Here is a 26,724-nt window from a genome sequence, read left to right on the forward strand (position 1 = left end):
AACACATCCATGAATAAAGAATAGTACCAGAATGTCCTCCATGAGCAACTTCTCCCAACCGTCCAAGAGCAGTTTTGTGATCAACAATGCCTTTACCAGCATGATGGAGCACCTTGCCATAAAGCAAAGGTGATAACTAAATGGCTCAGGGAACAAAATAGATTTTGGGTCCATGGCCTGGAAACTCCCGAGATCTTAATCCCATTGAGAACTTGTGGTCAATCATCAAGAGACCGGTGGACATACAAAAAACAATAAATTGTGACAAAATGCAAGCATTGATTGTGCAAGAATGGACTGCTATCAGTAAGCATTTGGTCCAGAAGCTGATTGAGAGCTGCCAGGGGGAATTGCAGAGGTCCTGAAGAAGAAGGGTCAACACTGCAAATATTGACTTGCTGCATTAACTCATTCTTACTGTCAATAAAAGTTTTTGTTACTCATAATATGATTGCACTTGTATTTCTGTCTGTGATAAAAAACATACATAAAAACCAGAGGGCAACAGATCATGTGAAAATATAATATTTGTGTCATTCTCAAAACTTTGGGCCATGACTGTACACTATGCCAGATTGATCATCCAGAATCAAACACTTGAATAAACATTTTTATGCTGTGCCAAATTTAAATACTGCATTGTCTTACATTACAACACTCTGCCCAAATGTCCACCAAAGGTCCACCCTGCACCTAATATTCAGTAAAGATGTTATATGGAGAAATTGCTCTTATTTTCTTCTTGTAAGTCTAATGGAAGAGACAGGGCTGGATTAAAATTGGTGGGGGTTCCTGGAGGTCCCCGCAGAATTTAGCCCACATTTAGCATCCATGTAATAAGTAGGGTCCCCCTTTAGTCAGTAATCCATGTATGACAAGTTTCCCCCTTACAAAACATGCACAAAAACGTAAAGGGGACCATGATCTGGCAAAACAATTTGTGGCTGGATCACAGTCCCCATAGATGTCTACAGCCCCCAGTAATTCATAAATGTACATCCCCCAGTAATAATATATGCCACCCCGGGGCGGAGCCTGACCGCAGACAGAGACGGACGCTTCAGAGTGAGCTCCCGCGGCTTAGCCATTAGGCCTTAATAAATATAGCGACTTACCAGGTGAAAACATGGGAAAAGCGAACAGGGACAAGCCCGAGGACCAACTGGGCACCCCCAGAATAAAGAAAACGCAAGGGGATCTTAATAAATTCCTGAAAAGGAGATTCGCTTCCCCCGCAGCTATGGCGCGCAAGATGGCGCCGGACACGCAGCATGAATCGGAGGCAGCGGAGGACTCAGAGGCAGACAGCATCTCCACTGCGGGTGATCCGCCAAGAGAAACGGAGGTACCCATCTCACGCTCTTTCTTAAAAAAGACTCTCCTTCAGGCTATGACACCTGTAATGAAAGAGTTAGGAGACATCAAAGCGGAGCTCCGCCATATTGGGCAACGAGTGGAGGAGCTAGAAGTCAACCAGGAGGCGGTAATAAACTTTAGCTCGGCGCTGGAGATCGGGTACAAGGCCCAACTCAGAGCCCTTAATAACGCTTTCATACTAATGGAGGATCAAGAAAATAGGAGCAGGAGAAAGAACATCAGAATAAAAGGTATGCCAGAATTGATCACCCACGAGGAACTTGCTGAGGCAGCAACAGAAATCTTCTCCTCACTAGTTGGGCCTGAAAGAGCTAAAGATATAAAAATCGAACGCATCCATAGAGCTCTACGACCGGTGCCCAAACAAGATGAGCCCCCTAGAGATGTGATATGTGGCCTTCTCTCCTATGTGGATACAGCAGCCATACTAAAGGCAGCAAGAAGCAAAGATGTGATCCAGATTAGGAACGAAAAAATCTCCCTATATCAGGACATTTCGTCTACCACTCTCAATAAGAGGAGAATACTGAAACCTCTCACAGACCACCTCCGACATAACAACATCTTGTTTAGATGGCTATTTCCCTTTGGAATTTCCTTTCAAAAAGGAGGAAAGAGATGTACAATAAGGCACCCGGAAGATCTGATATCTGCCTGGGAAATATTGGATATAGAGCCACTGGACATTGCCTCGTGGTCAGCAGTTCCAGAACAGTTCCTAGACCTCCCAGCTCTACCCTCAACAGAACCCTGGATTACAACAAAAGGAAAATCACCAAGGAGGAAGAAACATACAGGATGAATACATGGGACACGCATCATCTCTATAAGCAGCCAAGGAGTTGCATATTACAGCCCTGACACTGAATAGGACTCATGTATAGCAAAATATTGCAAGATAAGTGAACTAACAGGAATACAACAGATAAACCTTAACAACAATCCCTCCCCACAAGTCTCCCATGCCAGTAACCCCTAATCTTTTTCATAATCAGGCCTATGGCCACAGCCCCCGATCAGGAACACCCTATACTCCCCCCACCACATCCCCATATATTCCGTCACCAGAGAAGACTAATACCCCAGACTTCTCGTCAACGGAAGGGAAGACACCAAATAATAGACACACAATCCCAACATGTTATGCTCTTGGTGTACACTCCAACAAAGCTTTAGTTTATGTTTGTTTCTAAGTTTATGTTCTGTATACAGGTTCAACTTCCTCACCCCACTGCTGATTCGTGCCTCCGCCGTCAAGAGTACTATTCAGAGAGTAAGCCTTGCAAAACAACCGTTTGATAAACATCTATGGCTAAGGTAACAATCACAACATTTAATGTTAAGGGTCTCAACACACCACAGAAGAGGTCTCAAGTTATAACTTTACTGCGTAAATCCAAATCTAACTTGTGTTATCTACAGGAAACACACTTTAAACATGATAAGGTACCGAAACTTCCCACACACTCATACCAACAATGGTTCCACAGCACTTACCACAAAGCAGCCAGAGGAGTATCAATTGCAATTGATAAATCAACCCCATTTGAAAAATCATCAATATATCATGACAGTGAAGGCAGATTCTTGTTTGTAAATGGTTTGCTAGGCAACACAAAAGTCACTCTAGCTAATCTGTATGCGCCAAATATGGGCCAAATTGATTGGCTTATATCAACTCTTGATAAGCTACAAAGTTTTGCAGAAGGCATGATTATTGCAGGGGGCGACATTAACTTAGCACTACATCCTGCTTTAGATACTTCAAAAGGCACTTCAGTTCACTCCCAAAAATCCCTAACCAAATTGCACAAAACCTTACAGAAAATGGAACTAATAGACGTCTGGAGGTCAGCCAACCCATCTATTAGAGATTATACATTCTACTCAACACCACACAAGTCGTTCCAAAGACTAGATTACTTTTTTCTACCCAAATATGCACTGACTACTATACGAGCAGCTACCATAGAGTCGAGAACAATATCAGACCACGCACCTGTAATAATTAAACTTATAATAGATTCTTTACCGCGTCCCCAGGGCTTATGGCGGTTAAACGAAACGCTGCTAGACTCAGATGAACGCATAAATGAAACTAAGAAGAAATGAATAGCGTTCTTTAATCGGAATTCCCCAGAGGACACCTCAATTCCTCTCACATGGGATGCCCATAAAATGTTCATAAGAGGGGAACTAATGGCTCTTGGAGCCGCGGTGAAGAAACAAAAGTCAAAAAAAATAGATGACTTGTTACGGGCAATACATAAGCTAGAAATAGTTCATAAAAGAAGTCAAACAATCTCTGTGATGCAGGAGCTAACAACTGCTAGAGAACAACTGAAAGACTGCCTAAATGTAAAGGCAGCAAGAAACTATATGTTTTGCAAGTATTTACATTACGCTCATGGAGACAAGGGCAACAAGCTAATGGCACAGCTCCTGCATAAACAGAGATCAAATCAATATATTAAATCCTTAACCAAACTAGATCAAACAACAACAAAAGATACCAGGGAAATCGCAAGGGAATTTAGGAATTACTATAAAGAACTCTACAACATCCAACCACACACCCCCACACAGGGACCAGACCTAATACTCAAAACAAAAAAGTTCTTAAACGAAATTCATCTCCCATCTCTAAACAAATCGGAAGCTGAAGAACTAATACGCCCAATAACAGAGGATGAAGTAAGGCAAATTGTCACCTCCTTACCACTACAAAAAAGTCCGGGACCAGATGGACTACCGGCATCGTACTATAAAAAATTTCTAGATATATTACTTCCCCAATTAACCAGCTGGTGTGAAGCCCTACGGAAAGGAGAAAACCTCCCCAAACAAGCACTTGAGGCCACTTTAACGGTATTACATAAAGAGGGAAAAGACCCTGAAAATTGTGGGAGCTATAGGCCTATCTCATTGCTCAATTTAGATGTAAAAATTTGGGCCAAAATCCTATCACAGAGATTAAATAAACTGCAACCCAGACTTCTCCATCAAGACCAAACAGGGTTTGTACCAGGCAGAGAGGGGAATCAGAACTCCAGCAGAGTATTACATGCTATCAATTATGCTAAACACCACAAAATCCCATTAGTCCTTCTAGGGACAGATGCCGAAAAGGCGTTCGACAGAATAAGCTGGACTTTTGGACTTCCTGACTCCTTTATCACTGCGGTACAATCCCTATACTCCTGTCCTAGTGCCAGAATTAAAGTAAATGGAACATATTCAGAAACATTTAATATACAAAACGGGACTAGGCAGGGATGCCCATTATCCCCCTCCCTGTTCATCTTAGTGATGGAAACCCTTCTACAAACTCTAAGGGAATGCCCCCAAATCAAAGGAATTAAGTTAGGCCCCAACAATCATTTAAATGCGGCCTTTGCAGATGATCTCCTCATGATGGTTACAAATCCCAAAACAGCATTCCCCCATATCTTCCAAATTATGGAAGACTTTGGACAACTCTCGAACTTCAAAATAAATTTTAGTAAATCAGAGGCCCTGAATATTTCTGCACCCGTATCACACATTAAAGACATCCAGAAGAATTACCCAATCAAGTGGCAACCAACCAAAATTAAATATCTAGGAGTCTACATCACTAGCAACCCTAATCTTTTATACAAAGAGAATTACCAGCCCCTTATAGCTAAAATAGACTCCCAGCTAAAAACATTAATAGCACCATTCATGTCTTGGCTAGGAAGGAAAAATCTCCTTAAAACCTTCATAATGCCGAAACTTCTTTATTTAATGCAGATGGTCCCTATTTACCTGTCTCAAAAATTCTTCACTTCTATTAGGTCATTATTTAGGAAGTTCCTTTGGAAAGGAGGGAGCTCTAGACTGTCCTACAACAGACTAATTAAAGCTAAAAAAGAGGGAGGCATAGGACTTCCAGATCCCAAAACATATTACACGGCAATTCACCTCAGAAGGTGGATACAACTAAATAATAAGGTAGCTAACATCTGGGGAACTGACCTAGAACAGGCACTACTCTCCTCAACAACAATGGCTGAGGCATGGGACAGTTCAACTAAATCACAAATTTCCATGACAAGCGAAATATCTAGAGGGACACTTACAATAGCCAAACAATTTGCCCCCAAACACCAATCCATTTCCCCAGCAATGCCAGCTAACCTTATACCATACATCTCTAACAAAACAGGCAAACCTATCTCAAGCGCTTGGGACGCACTAAAACAAATACCGACCAAAGATCTATTAGAACTAGCTGATAACCCAGACAACCTACTCAACTATCTAAATAGAATTCTTCCCAACACACACTTTATGCATAAACTGGATATCTCAATACTGTGTAAACAAATAACAGCGATAGTAAACACCAAAACGGAATTATCCTGGTTAGAGGAACATATAATAAACACAAACCCCCCAAGACACCTCCTATCCAAAATTTACAATAAACTAATTGCCAGCGATCATGCCGAAACTAAGCCTGCTTGTGTACTGGCTTGGGAACAGGACCTAGGCTGCGTATTCTCAGAGAGTGATGTACATAGAATATTAAACAATTCACATGGTTTCTCTAGGTGCATGAAATTCCAGGAAAATTCTTATAAAATCTTAACAAGATGGCACAAGACACCCGCTATTCTTAGGCGCATGGGCCTTGTACCACACAGTAAATGCTGGAGATGCAACCTTAACGGAGCCTCCCACCTTCATATTTTCTGGTCATGCCCTATGATAAAACCATTCTGGGAAAAAATCTCACGGGCAATTAACAACATCACATCCTTAAACATATCACTTACACCAGAAGCAGTACTGCTTTGGCTGCCGAACAAGACCTGGACCCCAAGGAAAAATCACCTTCCTACTGTCATGATACAAACAGCGAAAACATTAATTCCCCTACACTGGTTAAGTAATTCTCCCCCAACTCTAGAAGATTGGAGAGATAAAATGAACCAGATATTCAGACTCGAAGAAACTGCTAGCTGGACAGAAAGGAAACATGAATCTTTTCTCAAGATCTGGGAAAATTGGATTAAATATAAAAGTTGATTGAAACCTCTTCTGTGGTGAAAAACAAATAACCTATTTACAACCCATAAAGGTTCAGGAGACACCTGTCTCCAACGAGTCCCAGACCCTTTCCTAAATAGATACCGAACGCTACACAATCATAAGAACCTCAGAGCTCGACGAGCGGAGTCACGGATCAACATAGGTTACTACCATTAACCCTAAACCACAAACTAAGTTGTCACCTGTATAAATTTGTTTGGTTTATTTTACTGACTATTCAGAACCCTCGTTATATGTTAACGTCTTACCCACTCTCCCAATGTTTATGACTTGTAAGCAATGTATTACTCTAAAAGGCTTTTCAACTTCTGGAAACTAAGTCTCACCACCGACGAAACAACTAACTAATCCAGGAACTCTGACAATAAGGCGATTCAAGTCCTTTTTATTGCCTCTCTTAAGGAAGATAAGTAAAGACATTGTTTATTGTTCACAGAGTTTTGCTATGTAAAACGTATACTCATTGCTTAGATGTAAATTTTATTCTTTTCTTGTACTACTTTTATTACTTAATAAAAAAAATTAAAAAAAAAAAAAAAAAAAAATATATGCCACCCCCAGTAATTCATAAATGTACATCCCCCAGTAATAATATATATGGCCCCCATGTACATTACCAGTAATTAATATATACAGTCCCCAGTCATTTATATATGCAGCCCTTACTAATAAACAGCCTGCAAGTAATAAACAGCCCCAAAGTAATATACAGCCCCCCAGTAATAAACAGCCCCCAGGTAATATACAGCCCCCAAGTAATACATAAAATAATACAACTGTACTCATCTCCCATTCCCACTCTGTGCGGCGAACTCCCCCTTCTCTTTTAGGATGCCACCGGTACATTTGTGTCTATGGCAGAGCCATAAACACAGCACTCAGGATGTCGGCATCCTGCCGCCGGTGATGTAACTGTGCCAGGATACCAATATCCTGTGCGCTGTGTTTTATGGCTCTGCCATAGACACAAATGTACTGGAGATGGCTATCGCCCAGTGCACTTGTGATGGAGCACATAGTGGGTGATTCAGGCATCAATGCAATCAACGAGTCACCTACAATTGGTGGGGACCCATTTAAGAGCAAAGTGGTGAAGCCCCGGGGCATGCGCCAGGTGCCCCCCCCCCAAATAACTCGGCCCCAAATGTAGAGATAAATAAGATATGATATTACAAACAATATTGAATTTAGTGAACATATAAAAGACAGCAATTCAAAGAACAATTACCAGTTCTCATGTCTGCGTACTGTAAACACTGATACATACAGACCTAGCATTCTTGTTGGCATCTGCTCTGAGCATTTTCACAGCCACAAGAGTGGGCTGCCCAATATTTGTATTCAAGATCAAATCCTTGTCTAGAAAAGCCTCTACTCCCTCTGCTTCACAGAGATGAACCTACAGTACAAAAAATAATTTTAATATATTAATATCACTAAATTCCCGATGCAAGAATAATTTACTTTAAGTATCCGATATCCATCATTGTATGTTTATTTTACTGACTTAGATCATTTGTCAAATATCTCTCTATTGTTGACTTCACTATACTGTGAATACTGGCATTGGACGGACATGATACCATTGAGAAAGCCAAATTTGTTGTGTGGCTAGATTTACTAGACAAGTTGGCGGTTCCTGAAGCACCATGCACCATGATCACAAAGTGCCAACATGGCAGTTAAAGCAGTAACTTATTGCACTCTGATTTGCCACAGCTTTCAACGATATTATTATTGGAATAGAGCAGTACCGATGAAAACAATTCAGATTTAATCATTGGAACTTCTCTCAGAGGCCCCAAACAGCTATAATCCTGGAGTTTGGAATGATAATCCAACTCTCTTAGCAACATTTCACTCTTCCTGCAGTCTCAGGTAGCAAAGAATGTTTGCTTAAACATTATGCACACGCCTAAGTTGTATGGGGTCCTGTTTGGAAAACTCTTTGTGGGGGGTGATTAACTTGGCACCCATGCCATAGCTTCACCACCACTGGAATGTCATACTTCTTTAGTGTAGCTCCTTAATTGGGGCATAATTGAAACAACCCGCTGGTTTTCAATATATGAATATTAATTTGTGCTTGCAGGAAACTGATGAAGTCTCTATAGGTGACGTAATGCCCAGGGTATTGCACACAAGGGTGGATTGGGAATTTAAAGTGGCTCCTATTCTAAGAGTGGGGACTAAACAAGTAGGTGTGACCATGTGTTGTGGGTGGAGTTACCAAACTCCTCACAAACTGTTGATAGATGGTTTTTATCAACATGTATGGCGCAAAAGAAAAAAGAGACTCATACTGCCTCCCTTGTACAGAAATAAAGCTTCTTTTTAAAAGAACACAACTCAATACTGCTTTTATATATATATATATATATATATATATATATAACGATACCTCCTCCAATAAACAAGAACGTAACTACTATAATACTGCCCTTAAGTAAAATAATATAATACTGCATCCTATGTACAAGAAAAGAACTACTATAATCTTTCCCATATGTTCAAGAGTATAACTACTATAATACTGCCCTCTTTGTACAAGAATATAACTACTATAATACTGTAATAAAAAGAAAAGTAAGATCAGCTCACCCAACCGCCTGCAGCTCAGTTTGTGTGCACGGTACCACTCCTCTGGACACAGAATTGAAGAAAGGAAGACAGTCCGGCACTCCAGCGTCATAATAAAGATATATAATGGGACAGATTTACTTACACGGTCCTGTCGCGATCCAGCGGTGCGTTGTCCGATGAGGATTCGGGTCTGCAGCGGTTCACGTAGCTCATGCGCCCGAGTTATTGCATCCGTCGCATCTGCTCCAAGGTCCACCGGAGTTCACCTGCTTCTTCCCGGTGCTTGTAAGTGCGACACATTTCTAATTGTTAAATCCCGCACGTTGTCCGAATCCGTCGGGTTGTCCGACAGCCCGCCCCCGCTGCCGCCAAAATCCGATCGCGTGCGCCAAAATCCTGGGGCAATACCGTGCAAAACGGAAATTGTCAGGAAACCCGACGAAAATGCGTCCGACTGACCCTTAGTAAATGAGCCCCAATATCTATCTATATATTTATATATAATAAAGATATGAAAAATTGTATCCTGACTCTGGAGTGCCAGACCGTTCTTCCTTTCTACAATACTTTAATACTGCCCCCTATGTACAAGAATATAACTTTTACTACTACTATACCATATAACACCGTCAGCCAGTCCCCTGTATATAGCCAGCCAGCCCCCTCTATATAGCCAGCCAGCACCCAGTATACAGCCAGCCCCCTGTATATAGCCAGCCAACCCCCAGTATAATGCCTGCCAGCCCCCTGTCTAGCACATGAAAATAATAAAGTATGGACTAACCTTTCCAACGCCCCCCCCCCAGCAGGTCTGCTACTTTATCCGATCCTGCTGTCGTGCACACTGGCGGCACACAGACTATGACGTCACTTGCTTGTCGTCATCATAGTCTCTGCGCAGCTAACACATACAGACCTGGCGATTCCGACAGGACTGAATAAAGTATCGGACCCACGGGGGAGCGTCGGAAAGTTGAGTACATACTTTATTGTTTTATATACCTGAGTATAAGCCGGCATATGCCCGGGTATATACGAAAATGTTACGGGCCCCAGACCGGCCCCACACCAGCCCCAACCCAGTCAGCCCACCGGGATTTCCCCCAGTGGGTTCTCTGCCCAGTCCACCCCAGCACACCACATACATGGGTCTTCTCCCCTTTGGTAACATATCGTATTAGGATTGTCTTACTATATGACTTAGTGTTATCCTATACTACCCATTTTGTATCCATTCCATGTTATGATAATCATTTTTACTTAAGGTATATATGTATTATTTGTGATTTTCCTCACTCTGTATTTGCCTGAATTATACCTCTTTGCTGTCATTTTTTGTTTTATGGTAAAGGAAGAGTACCGAGTACTTTATGATGCATGCATGACAGGTGTTTTGTGAACACAGTGACAAAGTTTGTTGTCCACATGTTCTCGTATCTTTTTAAACTATTTTAATTGCATGCTGTGTCTGGACTGAATACAATTTATCACATTTGTGTATACACACAATCTTTTTTTTGGAATTTGTATATTAGTTGTTGCTTATAGAATTCATGGAGTTGAAAATGGTGTACTGCAAATGTTTCATAGAGTGTTAGGAATTTGTAAAGTGTCTATGAGTAAAATGAAAATACTGACCTCTCCAAACTGACCTTCCCCAAGTTTCTCTTTGAAAGTTAAATGTTTTCTTGGAAATTCTTCCACGGCTACTTCTTTACCAGATAGGAGATCCATTGTGATTGCTGGAACCGAGTAGGTATTGCCACCAGTGACTCCTTGCAAGTTTACTATATCAGCCTCAGCATAGTGAGGAACACCATCAACATTTGTAGGAAGAGGTAGTTTTCCTGCAGAACACCCTAGAGTATAAAACTAAGTGTAAGTAAGGTATGATTCAAAACTGTTACATTCAAATTCACTTTCTATTTAATAAAATTAACAACAGACAGGGGCGTTACTAGGGTCATAAAAGATCCGGGCTTGGGTCCCAGTGCAAATGTACCAAATGGTAAATAACGGCCAGACCCCTACATATACCCCCTACATGTGCAAAAACAAGTACTAATCATATACAGCTACAGAAAACACAGGAGAAATCCATACCTATTACATCCAGTGACTGAAGATGACATGTGTTCAGATTGTACTTGTTCTCATTCTTATCTTCTCCATTTCCACTGTCAATTTGTCTCTTACTCCAGTCACACCTGATCCCTGCAGAGTTTTCCAAACAAACATCTTATGTTTTGCAATTTCCCATTGTCCCCTTACAATGTCATTCTTCTGCTACCCCTAATACTGTACTGTAACAAATACTGTAATAGATCTATACAGAGCCCTCCCCCCTTGAAAATACTAGTCCCACAAATATAGTGTGCCATAATGTAACATGTTGTATGGCTGACACTGTCCATAACACTGTATAAAACCCTTATTGTGATCCCTACAATGCAGAATATCTCTGTTCTAGCCACACACACAGTATATTGTCCTGATTGTGGCCCCAATACTTTATACTTTACTTATTATGGCACTAACATCTAATAATGCCCCTCATATTAGTTACCACACTTTATAATATCACCTGCATTCTATATGGTTCCTACTACCATTTATTGTAACCCTTCATTCTAAGTAATACCCCGTATGATAATAATAATCTTTATTTATCTTTTGATCCTTCACACTTAGGTTATGTTCACATGAGACATTTGCAATGCGCTTTGAAACGCATGTGTTTTTTAAGAACCAGCATGTATTTTGACTGTTAAATGCAAAACACAAGTTGCTACTTAAAAACCCGTATGCATTTTAAAATGCAATGCAAATGCATCATGTGCACACAGCCCTAAAGGAGTTCAAATTTATTTGTTTTTGGCCCCAGGTGGAGTAAAAAGAAAGAAATTTTACTTACCTATTTTTTAACTTTGGTCCAGTGTGGTAAAGGTAAGGATAGAGGTAAGTGTGATTTCTTCCTCCTGGAGCCAATATATTTATATATTATTTATTCTTTTTCCGACAACCCTCCACCTCTGCCCCAATCTTGATAATAATGCACCTAGCCTGTCCCAGACTTAATAATAATGCCCTCACTCTGTATAATACAGAAAATAAACCTTAAGACTCGGTGTAGAGGCGCAGGATAATGGCATCAGTACTCCGCACCTCTTACACCAAGCAATTCTCAGAGCTGCTAAATATAACGAAGGAGATTGCATGGTAAAACAGCGGGCTGACAGCTCTCTTTTCCACCATTACACTCAACAATATCTGTGTCCTTAGGACACAGTTAGGGTTCAGTTTGGGGAATGTCACCCAAGCAGCTGAATAACTGCACCATTGATTTGGGAACATTTGGGGACCTGGCCCACGCCCTGGATCTTTTGACCTAGATACGCCCCTGGCTACAAGTGGTTGGATATGTTCTTGCCTTTTAGTCAATGACGGTCCACATCCATTTGTTTGCACAGGAAAAGCTAAGTAGTCAAAGGCTATCACAGTTGTACAGTACTTCCCTGAACGTAATGGAATAATGGAATAAATTTACTTACCTTAACACAAACTAGAACATTTTTTTTGACAGAGAACCTCTTCTGAACAGTACCGTTGTAACTTACTGGGTAAACTATGACAAATTGTTTAAAACGTGCCTTGGGAGAAAGTGATAGGTGATCCCAGGATGGACATCAAATAAGACTAAATAGGACTTGGAGTGTGCACACCATGTGGAATCCAAATAAGAGCTTCAATTTCTGGAATCAAGATCAACTATGTACTTGTAATAAATGTAATTGTAGTATATTGGATGTATGGAAATTATATACTAAAATTTCTGTAATGGAAATGCTAGAGAAGGCATCACCATTCTCACAGGGTAGGAAAGGACATTGTTGCTCAGAAATACTGAAACAATGAAAGCATAATGGGGCTCATTTACTTACCTGTCCAACGAGAATGCACTCTGCTGCGATTCACTAAGATCATGCGCCCATGTGTCCTGCTTTCCAGCTCAGGTCCGACGGAGTTCACCTACATTTATCTACATTAAACCTCATCAACCATTCCTCTACCCACTCCTCAAGCTTCCACAAATCCCTCTGTAATGTTAAACTATCGACCTCAGTATTTATTACTTTACCCAGCTTGCAAATATCATCTGCAAATATTGAAACTTCACTATGTATGTAAAAACCCACTACAAGGTCATTAATAAAAATATTATGGCACTCCACTGGTAACGTCAACCAAATCTGAGAATATGCCATTAACCCCTTCCCGACATTTGACGCAATAATACTGCATGGCGGGAGGTGTGTTCCCGCAATTTGCAGTATTATTACGTCATGCTTATGGTACCGGCTCCTTAACGGAGCCGGTACCAGAAGCATGGGGTGCCAGCTGTATGTTACAGCTGGCACCCGTCTCTAGTACCCGCGATCATAGTTTCCTCCGATCGCGGGCATTAACCCCTTTCACGCTGCGGTCTTGTGTGACCGCGGCGTGCAAGGGTCTGGTGTGCTAAATCGGACCCCCCCCCCCTGCGGCGCTTACCGGGGGGTCCGATCCTCCGCTGTCATGCTAAGTGTGTCACATAATACAGTGTAATAGGCTACATTCACACTACAGTATGGGGGACGTATATACGGCCGACGTATATACGGCCGATATACGTCCCCCATAGACGGCAATGGGCGCACGGCGCCCTACGGCACCGTATCGCTCCGTACCCGGGAAAAAGATAGGACCTGTCCTATCTTTACCCGTAATACGGCGCCATGTGCCATGTATCCCTATGGAGAGGCGCGGGGGTGAGCTGCGCTCACCTCCTCCTCCTCTCCCCGTGCTCTGCCGTTGCCCGCTACGGTACGGTACGGGCGGGCAACGGCAGTGTGAATGTAGCCTTACACCGTATTAGGTGAAGAAGACCACGAACAAGCGATCGGAGGATCGCTTGTTCAAGCCAACCTGTTAAAGTGAAAAAAAAAAAATGTTAAAATGTTAAAACCACTAAATATAAACATTTATTAATAAAAATAATTAATTAAATAAAGTTTAATTACACTGTATTACACTGTTTTAGGTGAAGAAGAGCTTGAACAAGCGATCAGAATATCGCTTGTTAAAGCCAACCTGTTAAAGTAAAAAAAAAAAAGTTAAAATGTTAGAACCACTGAATATAAACATCTATTAATAAAAGTAATTAATTAACCCCTTAACGCTCTGCGCGGTAGCTCTACGGCGCAGAGGTATAAGGAGTGTATGAAGAGGGCTCACTGGCTGAGTCCTCTTCATACAAAGGTGGGGGTTTTTGCATTTTGCAGAAAACCCCCACCGCTAATAACCGCGGTCGGTGCTTGCACCGATCGCGGCTATTAACCCTGTCATTGCCGCCGGCAAAGTCGCTGGCTGTGCTTAAAAGATGGCGGCGTGCGGGCACCGCCATCTTTTTTGCGATTGCCGCGCCCCCGAACGTCATCGGGGGGCGGCGATTGGTTGCCATGGTAGCCTCGGGTCTTCTTTTGACACGAGGCTACATGGCTTCTGGAGATTCGCCAGTGGCTCATTGTAATGAATGACCTGCAAAAATGCCATATATTGCAATACAGAAGTATTGCAGTATATGGTAGGAGCAATCTGACCATCTAGGGTTAATGTACCCTAGATGGTCTAAGAAATAGTGGAAAAAAAATGAAAAAAAAAAGTTTAAAAAATAAAAAAAAAATTAATAAAATATTAAAAATTTTCCCTAGAACTGATATAAAACATAATAAACAGTAAAAATCACATACATATTAGGTATCGCCGCGTCCCAAAATGCCCGATCTATCAAAATATAAAAACGGTTACGGCCGGCGGTGACCTCCGAGGCGGGAAATGGCGCCCAAATGTCCGAAATGCGAATTTTACACCTTTTTACATCACCCTAGATGGTCTAAGAAATAGTGGAAAAAAAAGAAAAAAAAAGTTAAAAAAAGAAAAAAAATTTATAAAATATTAAAAATTCTAATCACCCCCCTTTCCCTAGAACTGATATAAAACATAATAAACTGTAAAAATCACATACATATTAGGTATCGCCGCGTCCCAAAATGCCTAATATACCAAATATAAAAACGGTTACGGCCGGCGGTGACCTCCGAGGCGGGAAATGGCGCCCAAATGTCCGAAATGCGACTTTTACACCTTTTCACATCACATAAAAAATGAAATAAAAAATGATCAAAATGTTGCACAGACCTCAGAATGGTAGCAATGAAAACGTCGCCTCATTTCGCAAAAAATGACACCTCACACATCTCCGTGCACCAAAGTATGAAAAAGTTATTAGCGTCAGAAGATGGCAAAAATTTTTTTTCTTTTTTGTACACATTGGTTTAATTTTTGAAAATGTATTAAAACACAATAAAACCTGTATAAATTTGGTATCACCGCGATCGCACCAAACCAAAGAATAAAGCTTAGGTGTTATTTTGAGTGGACAGTCAAAGTCGAATAAACTGAGCCCACAAGAACGTGACACACGTGCGGTTTTTTTTCAATTTTTCCACACACAATTTTTTTTCAGCTTCGCAGTACACGGCATGTTAAAATAAATAACATTACGGAAAAGTAAAATTTGTTTCGCACAAAATAAGCCCTCACACAGGTCTGTACACGTAAAAATGAAAAAGTTATGGATTTTTGAATTTGGAGAGCGAGAAATGAGCGGAAAAACCCTGCGTCCTTAAGGGGTTAAATAAAGTTAAAGTCCCCTGAACGCAAACATTCCCTATACATATCTAATAAAGTAAAAAAACACAAAATCACCAGAAAAACCCCACATATTTTGTATTGCTGCGTCCGTAACAATCTGTACAATAGCTCAGTAACATTACTGGACCCGCTTGGTGAACACCGTAAAAACGAAACCCGAAAAACTTGCCAAAAGTGTACATTTTTCATTAAATCGCTTCACAAAACTGTTCTAAAAAGTGATCAAAAAAAGTTATGTACGCCAAAATGGTATCACTGAAAAGAACAACTCAACGCGCAAAAAATAAGCCCTAAACGAGCTGTCAAACGAAAAATATTAGCGTTATATCTCTGTAAAGATGGCGATACAAAAATAAATGAGATTTTCTCTGTATTAGTTTTAATTCAGTAAAATTGTACATATATATATATATATAAAAACTATATAAATGAGGTATCACCATAACCGTAGTGATCCATAGAATAATAATGGGGATCATTTACTAAGGGCCCGATTCGCGTTTTCCCGACGTGTTACCCGAATATTTCCGATTTGTGCCGATTTCCCCTGAATTGCCCCGGGATTTTGGCGCATGCGATTGGATTGCAGCGCATCGGCACCGGCATGCATGCGACGGAAATTGGGGGGCGTGGCCGAACGAAAACCTGACGGATTCGGAAAAATCGACGCATTTAAAAAAAAAATTTGTCGCGGAGCTTGCACTTACCTTCACTCAGCCCGGCTCGGTGTATTCCAGTGCGTTCCAGGGAACTTCAGCGCAGCAGCGCCACCTGGTGGACGTCGGAGGAACTGCCTTAATAAATGCCGTCCGGACCCGAATCCAGCGCAGAGAACGCGCCGCTGGATCGCGAATGGACCGGGTAAGCAAATCTGCCCCAATATGTTATTTTTATGGTACGTGAACCTCAAAAAAATGCAAGAAGAAAGGATACCAAAATTTACAATTTTTTTTCCTACATACCTTTAAGAGTTAATAAAATAAGTTAATGACCCACTTAAATGAAGTATTTGTAAAGTGTATCTAATGTCGCAAAAAATAAGCCCTTATTTGTCCAAATTTCCCAATAAATAAAGATTGTATAGCCAATAAAAAGGGACAAGGCATAATCTGCTCTGAATGGCGCAGCTTCCCTTCAATGTAACAATATGGGGTATTGTTATACTCAGGAGAAAGTGGGTATCAAACTTTGTGGACAGTTTTGGTATTTTATCCACTGAGAATTTGTACTTCTTTTTCGTCCGTTCGGCAGCACACATATGGGATTTATCCCCTAGGTACAACTCAGAAGAGAACAGGTTAACAAGCAGTAGTAGACAATTAACAATTAGTGTCTTGGCTGACTCCACCTATATAAGGCCGGAGCACACACACAACCCTTGTATTTCTTTTTCTCTTAGGTATGACAGAAGAGTTCAGGTCCTGTGTGTCTACACAGAAAAAAAAAACCCCAACAACTATCCAGATAATAAGTTTTCTAGGTCCTCTGTGTCTTTACACAGAACACTTGGATGGACCGGCCCGGGCTGTATACGCTTGCATGCAGTCCCTTGTCCCGGAGGAGCCTGTACAGCTATCCTGTCTTTACTGGGGCAATAGCTGAGGCTGTGGTGTGTATCAGCCACCATGTACCCGGCACATGAGATCGCTCCTGCATTTCCTACCTGCTGGGCCTTGTGGTTCATCACCCTGCGTGCCTCACCAGCAGATGCCTGGATCCCCTCCTGCATAGGCCGCAGCCCAGGCTGTATACCATAGCACTGCTGGTCTCTGGCCTGGAGGAGCCTGTACAGCTATCCTGCCCTTACAGGGGCAATAGCTGAGGCTGTGGTGTGTATCTACCACCATGTACCCGGCACATGAGATCGCTCCTGCATCTCCCACCTGCTGGGCCTTGTGGTTCATCACCCTGCGTGCCTCACCACCAGATGCCTGGATCCCCTCCTGCATAGGCCGCAGCTCAGGTAAGAGCCTGTACAGCTATCCTGTCCTTACAGGGGTAATGGCTTAGACTGTTGTGTATCTACTACACATCACTGACACATGAGATTGCTCCTGCATCTCCTCCCTGCTGGGCCTTGTGGTTCATGACCCTGCGTGCCTCACCATTGGACGCCTGGCTCCCCTCCTGCATAGGCCGCAGCCCAGGTAAGATCCTGTACAGCTATCCTGCACTTACAGGGGTAATAATACAGACTGTGTTGAGTATCTACCACACATCACTGACACATGAGATCACTGCTAGTATCTCCTACCTGCTGGGCCTTGTGGTTCATTAACCCTGTATGCCTCACCATGGCTCCTGCATAGGCCGCAGCCCAGCGCTGCTCCTGGTATTAACCATTTGTTCATCTGGATGGAGGCAGCACATTGTATCAGTGAGTATATCCAGGCTGTATACCGGCCGCTGGTCTCTCATCCTCCTGTGATATATGTTATATGGTTTTTTTAACCTGTTTTCTCCTGCTGGAGATGTCTGCATATTGTACAGTATTTACACTGTTACCACATGTTGTGCAGAGATTTCTGCATGTCCTGATATCACTTGCAGTACAGAGAGCATTACATGTCAGCTCCTGGGATATAGACTGTCAGCTCCTGGGATATAGACTGTCAGCTCATGGGATATAGACTGTCAGCTCCTGGGATATAGACTGTCAGCTCCTGGGATATAGACTGTCAGCTCCTGGGATATAGATTGTCCTTTCCTGGACATTCTGGTATTTCTTGTGCACATGTGTCAGCCATTGCTATGTATTGGTGCATTTTCAATTTGCATTCACCTGTTGCAGTCATATCATGCAACCTCACAGCAGGTCTCAGCTGCCCGATAACCTCTGCCCTCTGCAAGACAAGGTAAGAGGAATGCTCCTATGTATTGCTGCTGAATGCATTGGTATAATGTCTACCTGCTGAATGCTCAGGTCTCCTATGTATCCCTGCTAAATGCATTGGTATAATGTCTACCTGCTCAATGCTCAGGTCTAATGTCTCCTATGCTACCGTGCTAAATGCATAGATCTTTATTGCATTTCTAGTCACTCATGCGCCCTGACTCCAGGGTTTATATGCAGAGTCTGTGAGCTCTGCCTGACTTAGAATTATCTTACCGGTATTTCATGTGTATAATCTGTGATCTTTACACTGAATTTACTAACCATTTTCTCTGGACTAGACCTCCGGTATGTAATGAGCCTCTGGTATGTGATGAGCATGTACTCGGCCTCTGGTATGTGATGAGCATGTACTCGGCCTTCGGTAAGTAATGAGCATGTACTCGGCCTCTGGTATGTACTCGGCCTCCGGTAAGTAATGAGCATGGCCTGTGTGTTATACACTGTACCCACATCCTCTGTCTGGTGAAATGTGCAGGTATCTATGATCTGTATACATAGTGACATACTGTAATAATGATACAAAGCAGACTGATACCAGAATCTCTAGGTTCTGCTTCTATGTATGTTCTCCATAGTCTGCTCTACATGAATGGCATTGGAGAGTGATCCTCTCATATCCCGGCAGCAGAACTCCTCATACAGTGATGTTACCTGCATATGGCTTGTCTGTACACATCTTTACCTCATACTAATGTCCTTTGTGTTTTCACTAGACGTCCTCTCCTGAGCGGCTGTCACAGACCCTTATGAGAGGTGGAAAGAGGAGGAAAATTAGGCAGAGGTTATGTCCTCACCCATTGCCTATTAAGAGTCTTGTATCTATTCTCCTGTGTTACCCCAGGATACAGATCCAGAGATCCACACAGATCCCAGGCCCAAGCCTTCTTATCATGGATCATCTCCTTTTCTTCTAGATCTCCAGACATCATCCTCTATTACAGATTCTAGTTTATAGGAATATTAAATCTCAGAGATTAAATCTGATGACCCAGACCAGATCTTCCTTCTGAGGAAGGAGAATGTAACCACCAGTGGAATCCACTAAAGATCCTGAAGGGAAACAACAGGGAAAGGATGATTCTACTTTCCAGTCACTGATGATGACGTCTTCCCTACTGACCCAGTCCTGTCTATATATCTTCAGTGTGGATGGACCACACCTGATAACGGCATTAGAGGTCCAGTGACCAAGGGATGAAATCTGTGCCACCACTGGCCATGTGACCTGTCACAATAGCTATCTGATGCTTGTATTACCAGCATTAAGGATTCCTCTGAAGTCCTGGTTGTTTTGGTCATGACAAGAAGAGCTGTATGAACAAGGCTCTGGAATAAGGACGCTCCACCAAAAGGATTATTTGAATTTTCAAGATCTAAAGACTCAAAAATCCAGGAAGAGCAGGATGAGTTTATCATTCCATCACATCGACTTGTTACACAGGGTCGGTTCAGACACAGGCAACACCTTCCATGAGTAGGTAAAAAGCCACTTAACTCAAAACCGTGGGAGTTAGTGCATCTGGCCTGGTGGAGTATCAACAATAAGAAGGAGGTCCTTCTCTTTAGATTGGCCAAAGTCTTTATCAGACGCCTGGTGTCCTCCACAATACATAAGTATAGACTCTGTAACCTTCCCACCTGACAGATCCTGACCAGCAATCTGCTATTTGTGTATCTCTGCCTCAGAGGTATCACTGCGCGGCATCAACTGTCCTATCAGATCTTCATCTTCCCATCCTGCCTCCACATCGGGATAGCGCTTCAGACTCCAGCCCACTGCATTGCTAGTCACGTCCTTAAAGGTTCCATACCTGGAGGACTGGTTATTTCCATGGAACTTCTGAATCTTCAACTTCAAATCTGAAGAAGAGTAATGAGAGTCTAGAAATGTATTTTTGGAAATATTTCCCCTGACTTCAGCTAACAAAAGTTAGTGAGTGACAAGAGCACTGGCCGAATGCCTGGCACCATAGATGTAGTGCAATGAGCAGAGCCCATATCTGAAGTGAAGGAACCAGTCGCAATAATTTATGGCAAGAAAATTCTGGATTCTTCATCCTTGCACATTAGCCAGAGGGATACGTCTTTCTGAGGCTGGGGTCCCATGTAGGAGATGATGATCATAAGTCATGGAACACTCAAGAGAAGATATTGTCCTCTATTCATCGGGGGCTGTGAGCCAATCAGACCAGTGTTGCAATACTTCTATGTTATTATTCTAACACGTCTATCACAATGTGCTGCTGCCTACATAAGTCATTCACTATAAAAAGGTTCCTGAAGTCTCCAACTTACAAGAGAGTGCAAAACCCTGCACTAAGCAGAGGCGAATCTTCAGCTGTTGACACTTGATGTCCTTAGTCATATTTCTGATATCCAGAATACTCGCTATCAGTGGCGTTACTATCGCTGTACCAACCGTAGCAGTGATGCTAATGGCCAGCCCAGGACCTACGACTGAATCATAAATTATGCATGTCGTGTACCTAGGCGGGCCTGGCCCTATTGACCATAGCTGCTGCAGCCGCAGTGCTGAGGGGGCTGCCCGTCCCTAAGCCTGCCGCACCTGGCTCCACCTGTGTGACCAGGCAGCGGGCCGTCCTATCTTCTTCCTGCATGAAGACATGTGACGTCACATGACACATCCCGGCCAGCGCTGAGTGGAGGTCCAGGGCGCCTACTCACAAAGGATATATCTTCTCGCTGCACTAAAAGCCTAAGGCCAGAAGAATTCTCAAAAGCAGCCGATCATGTTCATGCTTGATGGCCACGACATCGTCCAGGAGGACTGCAGATCTCCAAGCAATGTCCTTCAAGGATTCCTACCAGAAAGCATCATGTTACTTTCCTGCTCAGCCTTCATCCAACCATTTCTACAGTCTTCAGAACAATTCTTTTAAACAATACATTTTCAAATAATTTTTATGAGGGGGCAAATTGTCCACATGGATCATGGACTCCATGAGATGCTCTCTGGTCATGAAGCTCCAGACCATCTGAGAGCCAACTCTACATCAGCTTCTTTAGCTGAGCTCTGCCACGTCTATCAGTTCTACAGAGCAGCCACGTGGTCCTCTCCATCCTTGTCTATAAATCTCTGCAGGATGGACTTCTCTGCCTCCTAAGGCTTCAGTCTTACACAAGGCGGTGCTTCAGCAGGCGACTAAGATCCCTCCCCATAAGTACTGCTTGCTACATCCCATATGTGTGCTGCCGAACGGACGCAAAAGAAGGAGGAAATTTGCTTACCGAAATTTCCATTTCTTTTAGTCCGTGAGGCAGCACAGCTTTCCCACCCTTAAATGATGAAACGTTATTGCTATATACCAGTGGTGGCAAACCTATGGCACTGGTGCCAGAGGTGGCACTTGGAGCCCTCTGTGTGGGCACCCGGGCCATCACCCCAGCATGAAGTTCACCAGACAGGACTCAAAGAATCTTCCTACAGAATCTTCCTACAATGATAGGCGAATTTGCCCTCCTCCTTTCAACTGCGTTGTTGTCTTTAGGAGGCTGAACAATTGAAGTTGTCAAAGAACAAGGAGAAATAAATTACTGCTTAAATTGCTGTGCTGGCACTTTGCAATGAATAAGTGGCTTTTGGTTGAAGTTTGGGCACTCAGGCTTTAAAAGGTTCGCCATCACTGCTATATACCATACAAGGGTTGTGTGTGTGCTCCGGCCTTATATAGGTGGAGTCAGCCAAGACACTAATTGTTAATTGTCTACTACTGCTTGTTAACCTGTTCTCTTCTGAGTTGTACCTAGGGGATAAATCCCATATGTGTGCTGCCTCACGGACTAAAAGAAATGGAAATTTCGGTAAGCAAATTTCCTCCATTTTTTTAAAAAACACATTCAGTTAGCCCAAAAACTTAAATTTCAAAATTGCATCCGATCTTGTTTTATCACCTGTAACATAATTAAAGGATTAACAACGTTCATGAAAGTTGTTTTACATACATTAAGGGGTGTAGTTTTTATAATGGGGTAATTTATGGGGTTTTACTTTTATTTAGGCCTCTTAAAGTGACTTGAAATCTAAGCAGGTCCTGCAAAAGCGTGATTTTGCGTTTTTTATGAACATTTGAGAAATCGTACCTAAAGTTCAAAGCCCCATAACATCTTACAAAAATGAGAGAATGCAAAAACATGGAACATGGATACATAAAGCAGACATTCGGTTAATGTTAGTTATCAAGTTTTTTTGCTGTTATGACTACGTATGGAAAAAGTAGGAAATTTTCAATTTCAAAAATCCAGACTTTTTCAAAATTTTCACCAACTATCTGTTTTTTTTTATAAATAAACGCAGCACATACCACCAACATTTTTAAACTAACATGAAGTACAAAGTGTCACAAGAAAACAATTTCAAAATCACTTGGATTATAATTATAACCACTTATAGTCACACAGGGCAGATTGGAAAAAATGGACCGTGTCAGGAAGTTGAAAAGTGGCTTCGAAGTTAAGGGGTTAATGATGACCCAATGTTTATCTGTCACTAAGCCAATTACTTACCCAAATGCACAGATTTTCCCCTAGTCCCAGCAGTCTCATTTTATGTACCAACCTTTTATGCGGCACTGTGTCAAATATCTTGGAATAGCCCAGATATACAACATCCTCAGATCTAGTCTGGAACTTTCATCAGCCAATCAGATTAACTAGACATGTAATAGACATGTAATAGGCCTAATAGGCAAAGTTGTTTTACATGACAAAGGCTATTGATTTGTGAAAAAAAACAATAGTTGCGCTTTAGTATAATTTCCAAGTTTAAAGTTATGACAGGTCCATTTTAAAGCGACTAATTTGTCATTATCTCTCACTGTGATTATACAGTATTGAACGCTAAATTAATTGCTACTGAATCCTTTTCACTTACGTATTTAGGTTAAAATTCCATAAGATATTTAAGTATTCATCTGTTAAAAAAAACATACCAGCTTCTTCTTCTACTACTGCTTTTGCTGTGAGCTCCTGGTAGTCAGGCCCCAGAGGAAATATCCTATCATAGGTGGAGTTTGATTCATGTTCACTAGTTGACATGGATTCATGCCTCCGATTTGCATTAAATGTATTTGAATCACTTGGGATAGAGAGGCTGACAGTAAGCTCTTCATCCAACATCCTTCTGGATGCCTTAAAATAAGAAGGGAAGAAAAAAAGACATACATCAGGATTTTTTTTTTTTTGGTGTGCCACTTATGTAATATGTTCTTAGATTGAAATCATGCTTTGAAACTTTGGTGCTGGTTCAGGAAGACAGTGGAAGCAGAGGATGATGCCTTGGTTAATATCATGAAGGCACATGGGTAAATACTCCACCAGATCTGACCAGTGCTGACCTGGTAGACACTTGAACAAATGCTTACAGACTGAATCTGGTCATTAGAATGGATGACTGCCAAGCCTAATGCCCCTTCAGATCAATTACCCACAATGACACTTGAAAGCAGAAGTACAGTTGGTCCCCTACTTAAGGACACCCAACTTACAGACGACCCCTAGTTAAAGACGGACCCCTCTACCGACTGACCTCTGGAGAAGCTCTCTGGGTTCTTTACTTTACCTTCATCACAGACACCTTACAGCAGATCATTGCAGCTTGGGAAAGCTGCAATGATCTGCTGTAAGGTGTCTGTGATGAAGGTTTATTGATAATCCTTGGCCTCATTACAGCAAAAAAATTAAATTAAAACTCCAATTGTCACTGGGGCAAAAAAATGTTTTGTCTGGAACTACAATTATAAAATATACATTTTCGATTTACATACAAATTCAACATAAGAACAAACCTATGGAACCTATTTTGTTTGTACCTGGGGATTGCCAGTATACAAGAAAGCAGATGTTTTTTCCTGTTCTACCAGGTAAATACAGTAATAGTAGGTATAGGAATAGCACCACAAAATATAAAAAATGAAGTTAGGTGATATATTCTTACTTCACTTTTAAATGATTCATCCATATTAATGCTAGATGCACAGATCATAAGCCGTCAACTGATGTTTTACTGTGTGTGAAAAGCAAGGTATTGTAAGGCATGTTTTTAGTTATGACTTTGTATTTAAGGTACCAAGAATCTGGAAGTTGTTTATAAGGAAAATCTGCAACTAAAATGAAGGATGTGTTCTGGTTTGTGGCCCCTCAGGCAGAATCTGCTCTGGTTTTAGCTTCTTGTGCATTTGTTTTTTCTTATCAAACAATGTTATTGGCTAACTAGAAAAATTATATTTGTTGCAAGCTTTAAGGGCATACAAGCGACTTTAAAGGACATCTACCACCAAGAAGAAAGACTGTATGCAAATGAGCTGGAGGGGCCTCAGGCTCCAATAACACCTATAGAGATTGGAGCCCCTCAGGCTCATTTACATACAGCCCTTCATCCTGATGTAGATGCCCTTTAAGGATAGTAGAGAAAGAAAAACCTGGGAGTTCAAGCTGACACAAGGGGGCACATTTACTTACACGTCCCGTTGACACCGCCGATCCAGAATGTCCGATGAGGATTTGGAGCTGCCACGATTCCCTAAGATCGTGCGTCCAATTTCCTGCATGTGTTGCTTCCCCCGCTGAGGTCCGCCGGAGTTCACCTTCTTTTTCCTGGTGCATGTGAGTGCTGATCTTGCAATTTCGTTTTTAAATTCAGTCCGGTTGTCCGAAGTCCACGCCCCCTGATATGTGTTGCATGCAAGCTGATGCGCCACAATCCGATTGCGTGCGCCAAAAACCTGGGGCAATTCAGGGCAAAACGGTAAAAAGTCGGGAAACCCGACGAAAATTCGTCCGCGGGACCTTTAGTAAATGTGCCCCAAGGTCTCAATATTGCACCTGGCTTATTACATGGACTCACTTTCCTGTTGATTTTGATAGGTCAAATAAAGTGACCTTCAAAAGCTTTTGACTTATCAAAAGCAACAGGAATTTCTTCAGCTGGCTAACACGGTACAAAACTTTTTTTTCTTGTGATGGACTCACTTCAAACCACACAAGAGACAATCCAGACCCCTGCCATCCTAGGCCACCCCCCATCACCCTTCTCTGTGTAACATAACCTCCAGTTTTATTACCCCCAGCTTATCTTAATGGAGTCTCGCCATATGTACTAATTATCTTATTGTGTAACATCCCTCAAATGTTGTGTTTTTCTCTCAACAAATATAATTTTTCTAGTTAGCCAATAAAGGTATCATTCCTTAAGCACTTTTATAGTTTTTACACAAAAGTATTTACATCAGATTTTTGATTTTTTTTCCTGGATAACACAGTACTTCTACAATTTTCTCAAGGTACTATGACAATGGAGGATACCCCGATCTACTGAACACAAATGGATCTTAAGAACCAACTGAAGAAACTGGCACAACTGAACATGGACATCACTTCTATCCAGATGTAAAAGGAGAATGTTATCCCCAAAGGTCTGATGATCAAAAATCCAACTCAATATACTTACAACACTAACTTTTCACAGAAAGCTTGCAATGGATCATCTGAACAACTACGGAATTACCTTATTGGATTTTTCTACGACAAGAAAAGAAATCTACAAAATTAAATTAATTCTATGATGGACACAATTCAAGGAACGGGGTGGAAATTGGCTATAAATACATTGGAGAACTTTTTCAACAATTTACAAGATCACCTTATTATCAACAAACTAAAAACAGGTTAAGGATGAAAGCAGGTCTCAAAGAACAAGGAAAGAAAAGTCAACATCACTGCTTTCATGCATCATCCCCTGTTGTAAAATTCTCTCAGTATAAACCAAGCACTGCAGAGATAAATGTTTTATATAAAGGACCAACATTTTGTCCCACAAAACCACATGACAAGGTTCAATTTTGCAGCGATGTAGAATAATTTTTTTGAAGATTACGACTGAAAGATTTCTTTTATGACAAAAGCGAGACCACATCACAACCGGGTCTAGAACAAGAAACATCAAGAAAGAAGAAAAAATCTAATTGGACCACACAACCTTGAATTGCTACATACAGTATTTTTCGGACTATAAGGCGCAC

General features: G+C 41.7%; 1 protein-coding gene across 6 annotated transcripts in view; it reads right to left on the reverse strand.

Annotated features, from left to right (window-relative positions):
* DDR2 (discoidin domain receptor tyrosine kinase 2) overlaps positions 1 to 26,724 on the reverse strand; it is a 440,458-nt gene that overhangs the window by 93,986 nt on the left and 319,748 nt on the right. For 5 of the 6 annotated variants that reach the window (XR_011850418.1, XM_072128535.1, XM_072128532.1 and 2 more), the window contains 4 exons: positions 23,638 to 23,836; positions 11,143 to 11,253; positions 10,678 to 10,898; positions 7,728 to 7,855 (listed from right to left, as the gene is read on the reverse strand). Coding sequence is in view for 5 of the 6 variants with exons in the window: in XM_072128535.1 (XP_071984636.1) it covers positions 7,728 to 7,855; positions 10,678 to 10,898; positions 11,143 to 11,253; positions 23,638 to 23,836 (659 nt within the window). In the remaining variant the exon portion in view is untranslated. The remainder of the gene's footprint in view (positions 1 to 7,727; positions 7,856 to 10,677; positions 10,899 to 11,142; positions 11,254 to 23,637; positions 23,837 to 26,724) is intronic. The other variant, XM_072128536.1, reaches the window with a different exon arrangement.

Source organism: Engystomops pustulosus, chromosome 10 (assembly GCF_040894005.1).
Source record: "Engystomops pustulosus chromosome 10, aEngPut4.maternal, whole genome shotgun sequence".
NCBI lineage: Eukaryota > Metazoa > Chordata > Amphibia > Anura > Leptodactylidae > Engystomops > Engystomops pustulosus.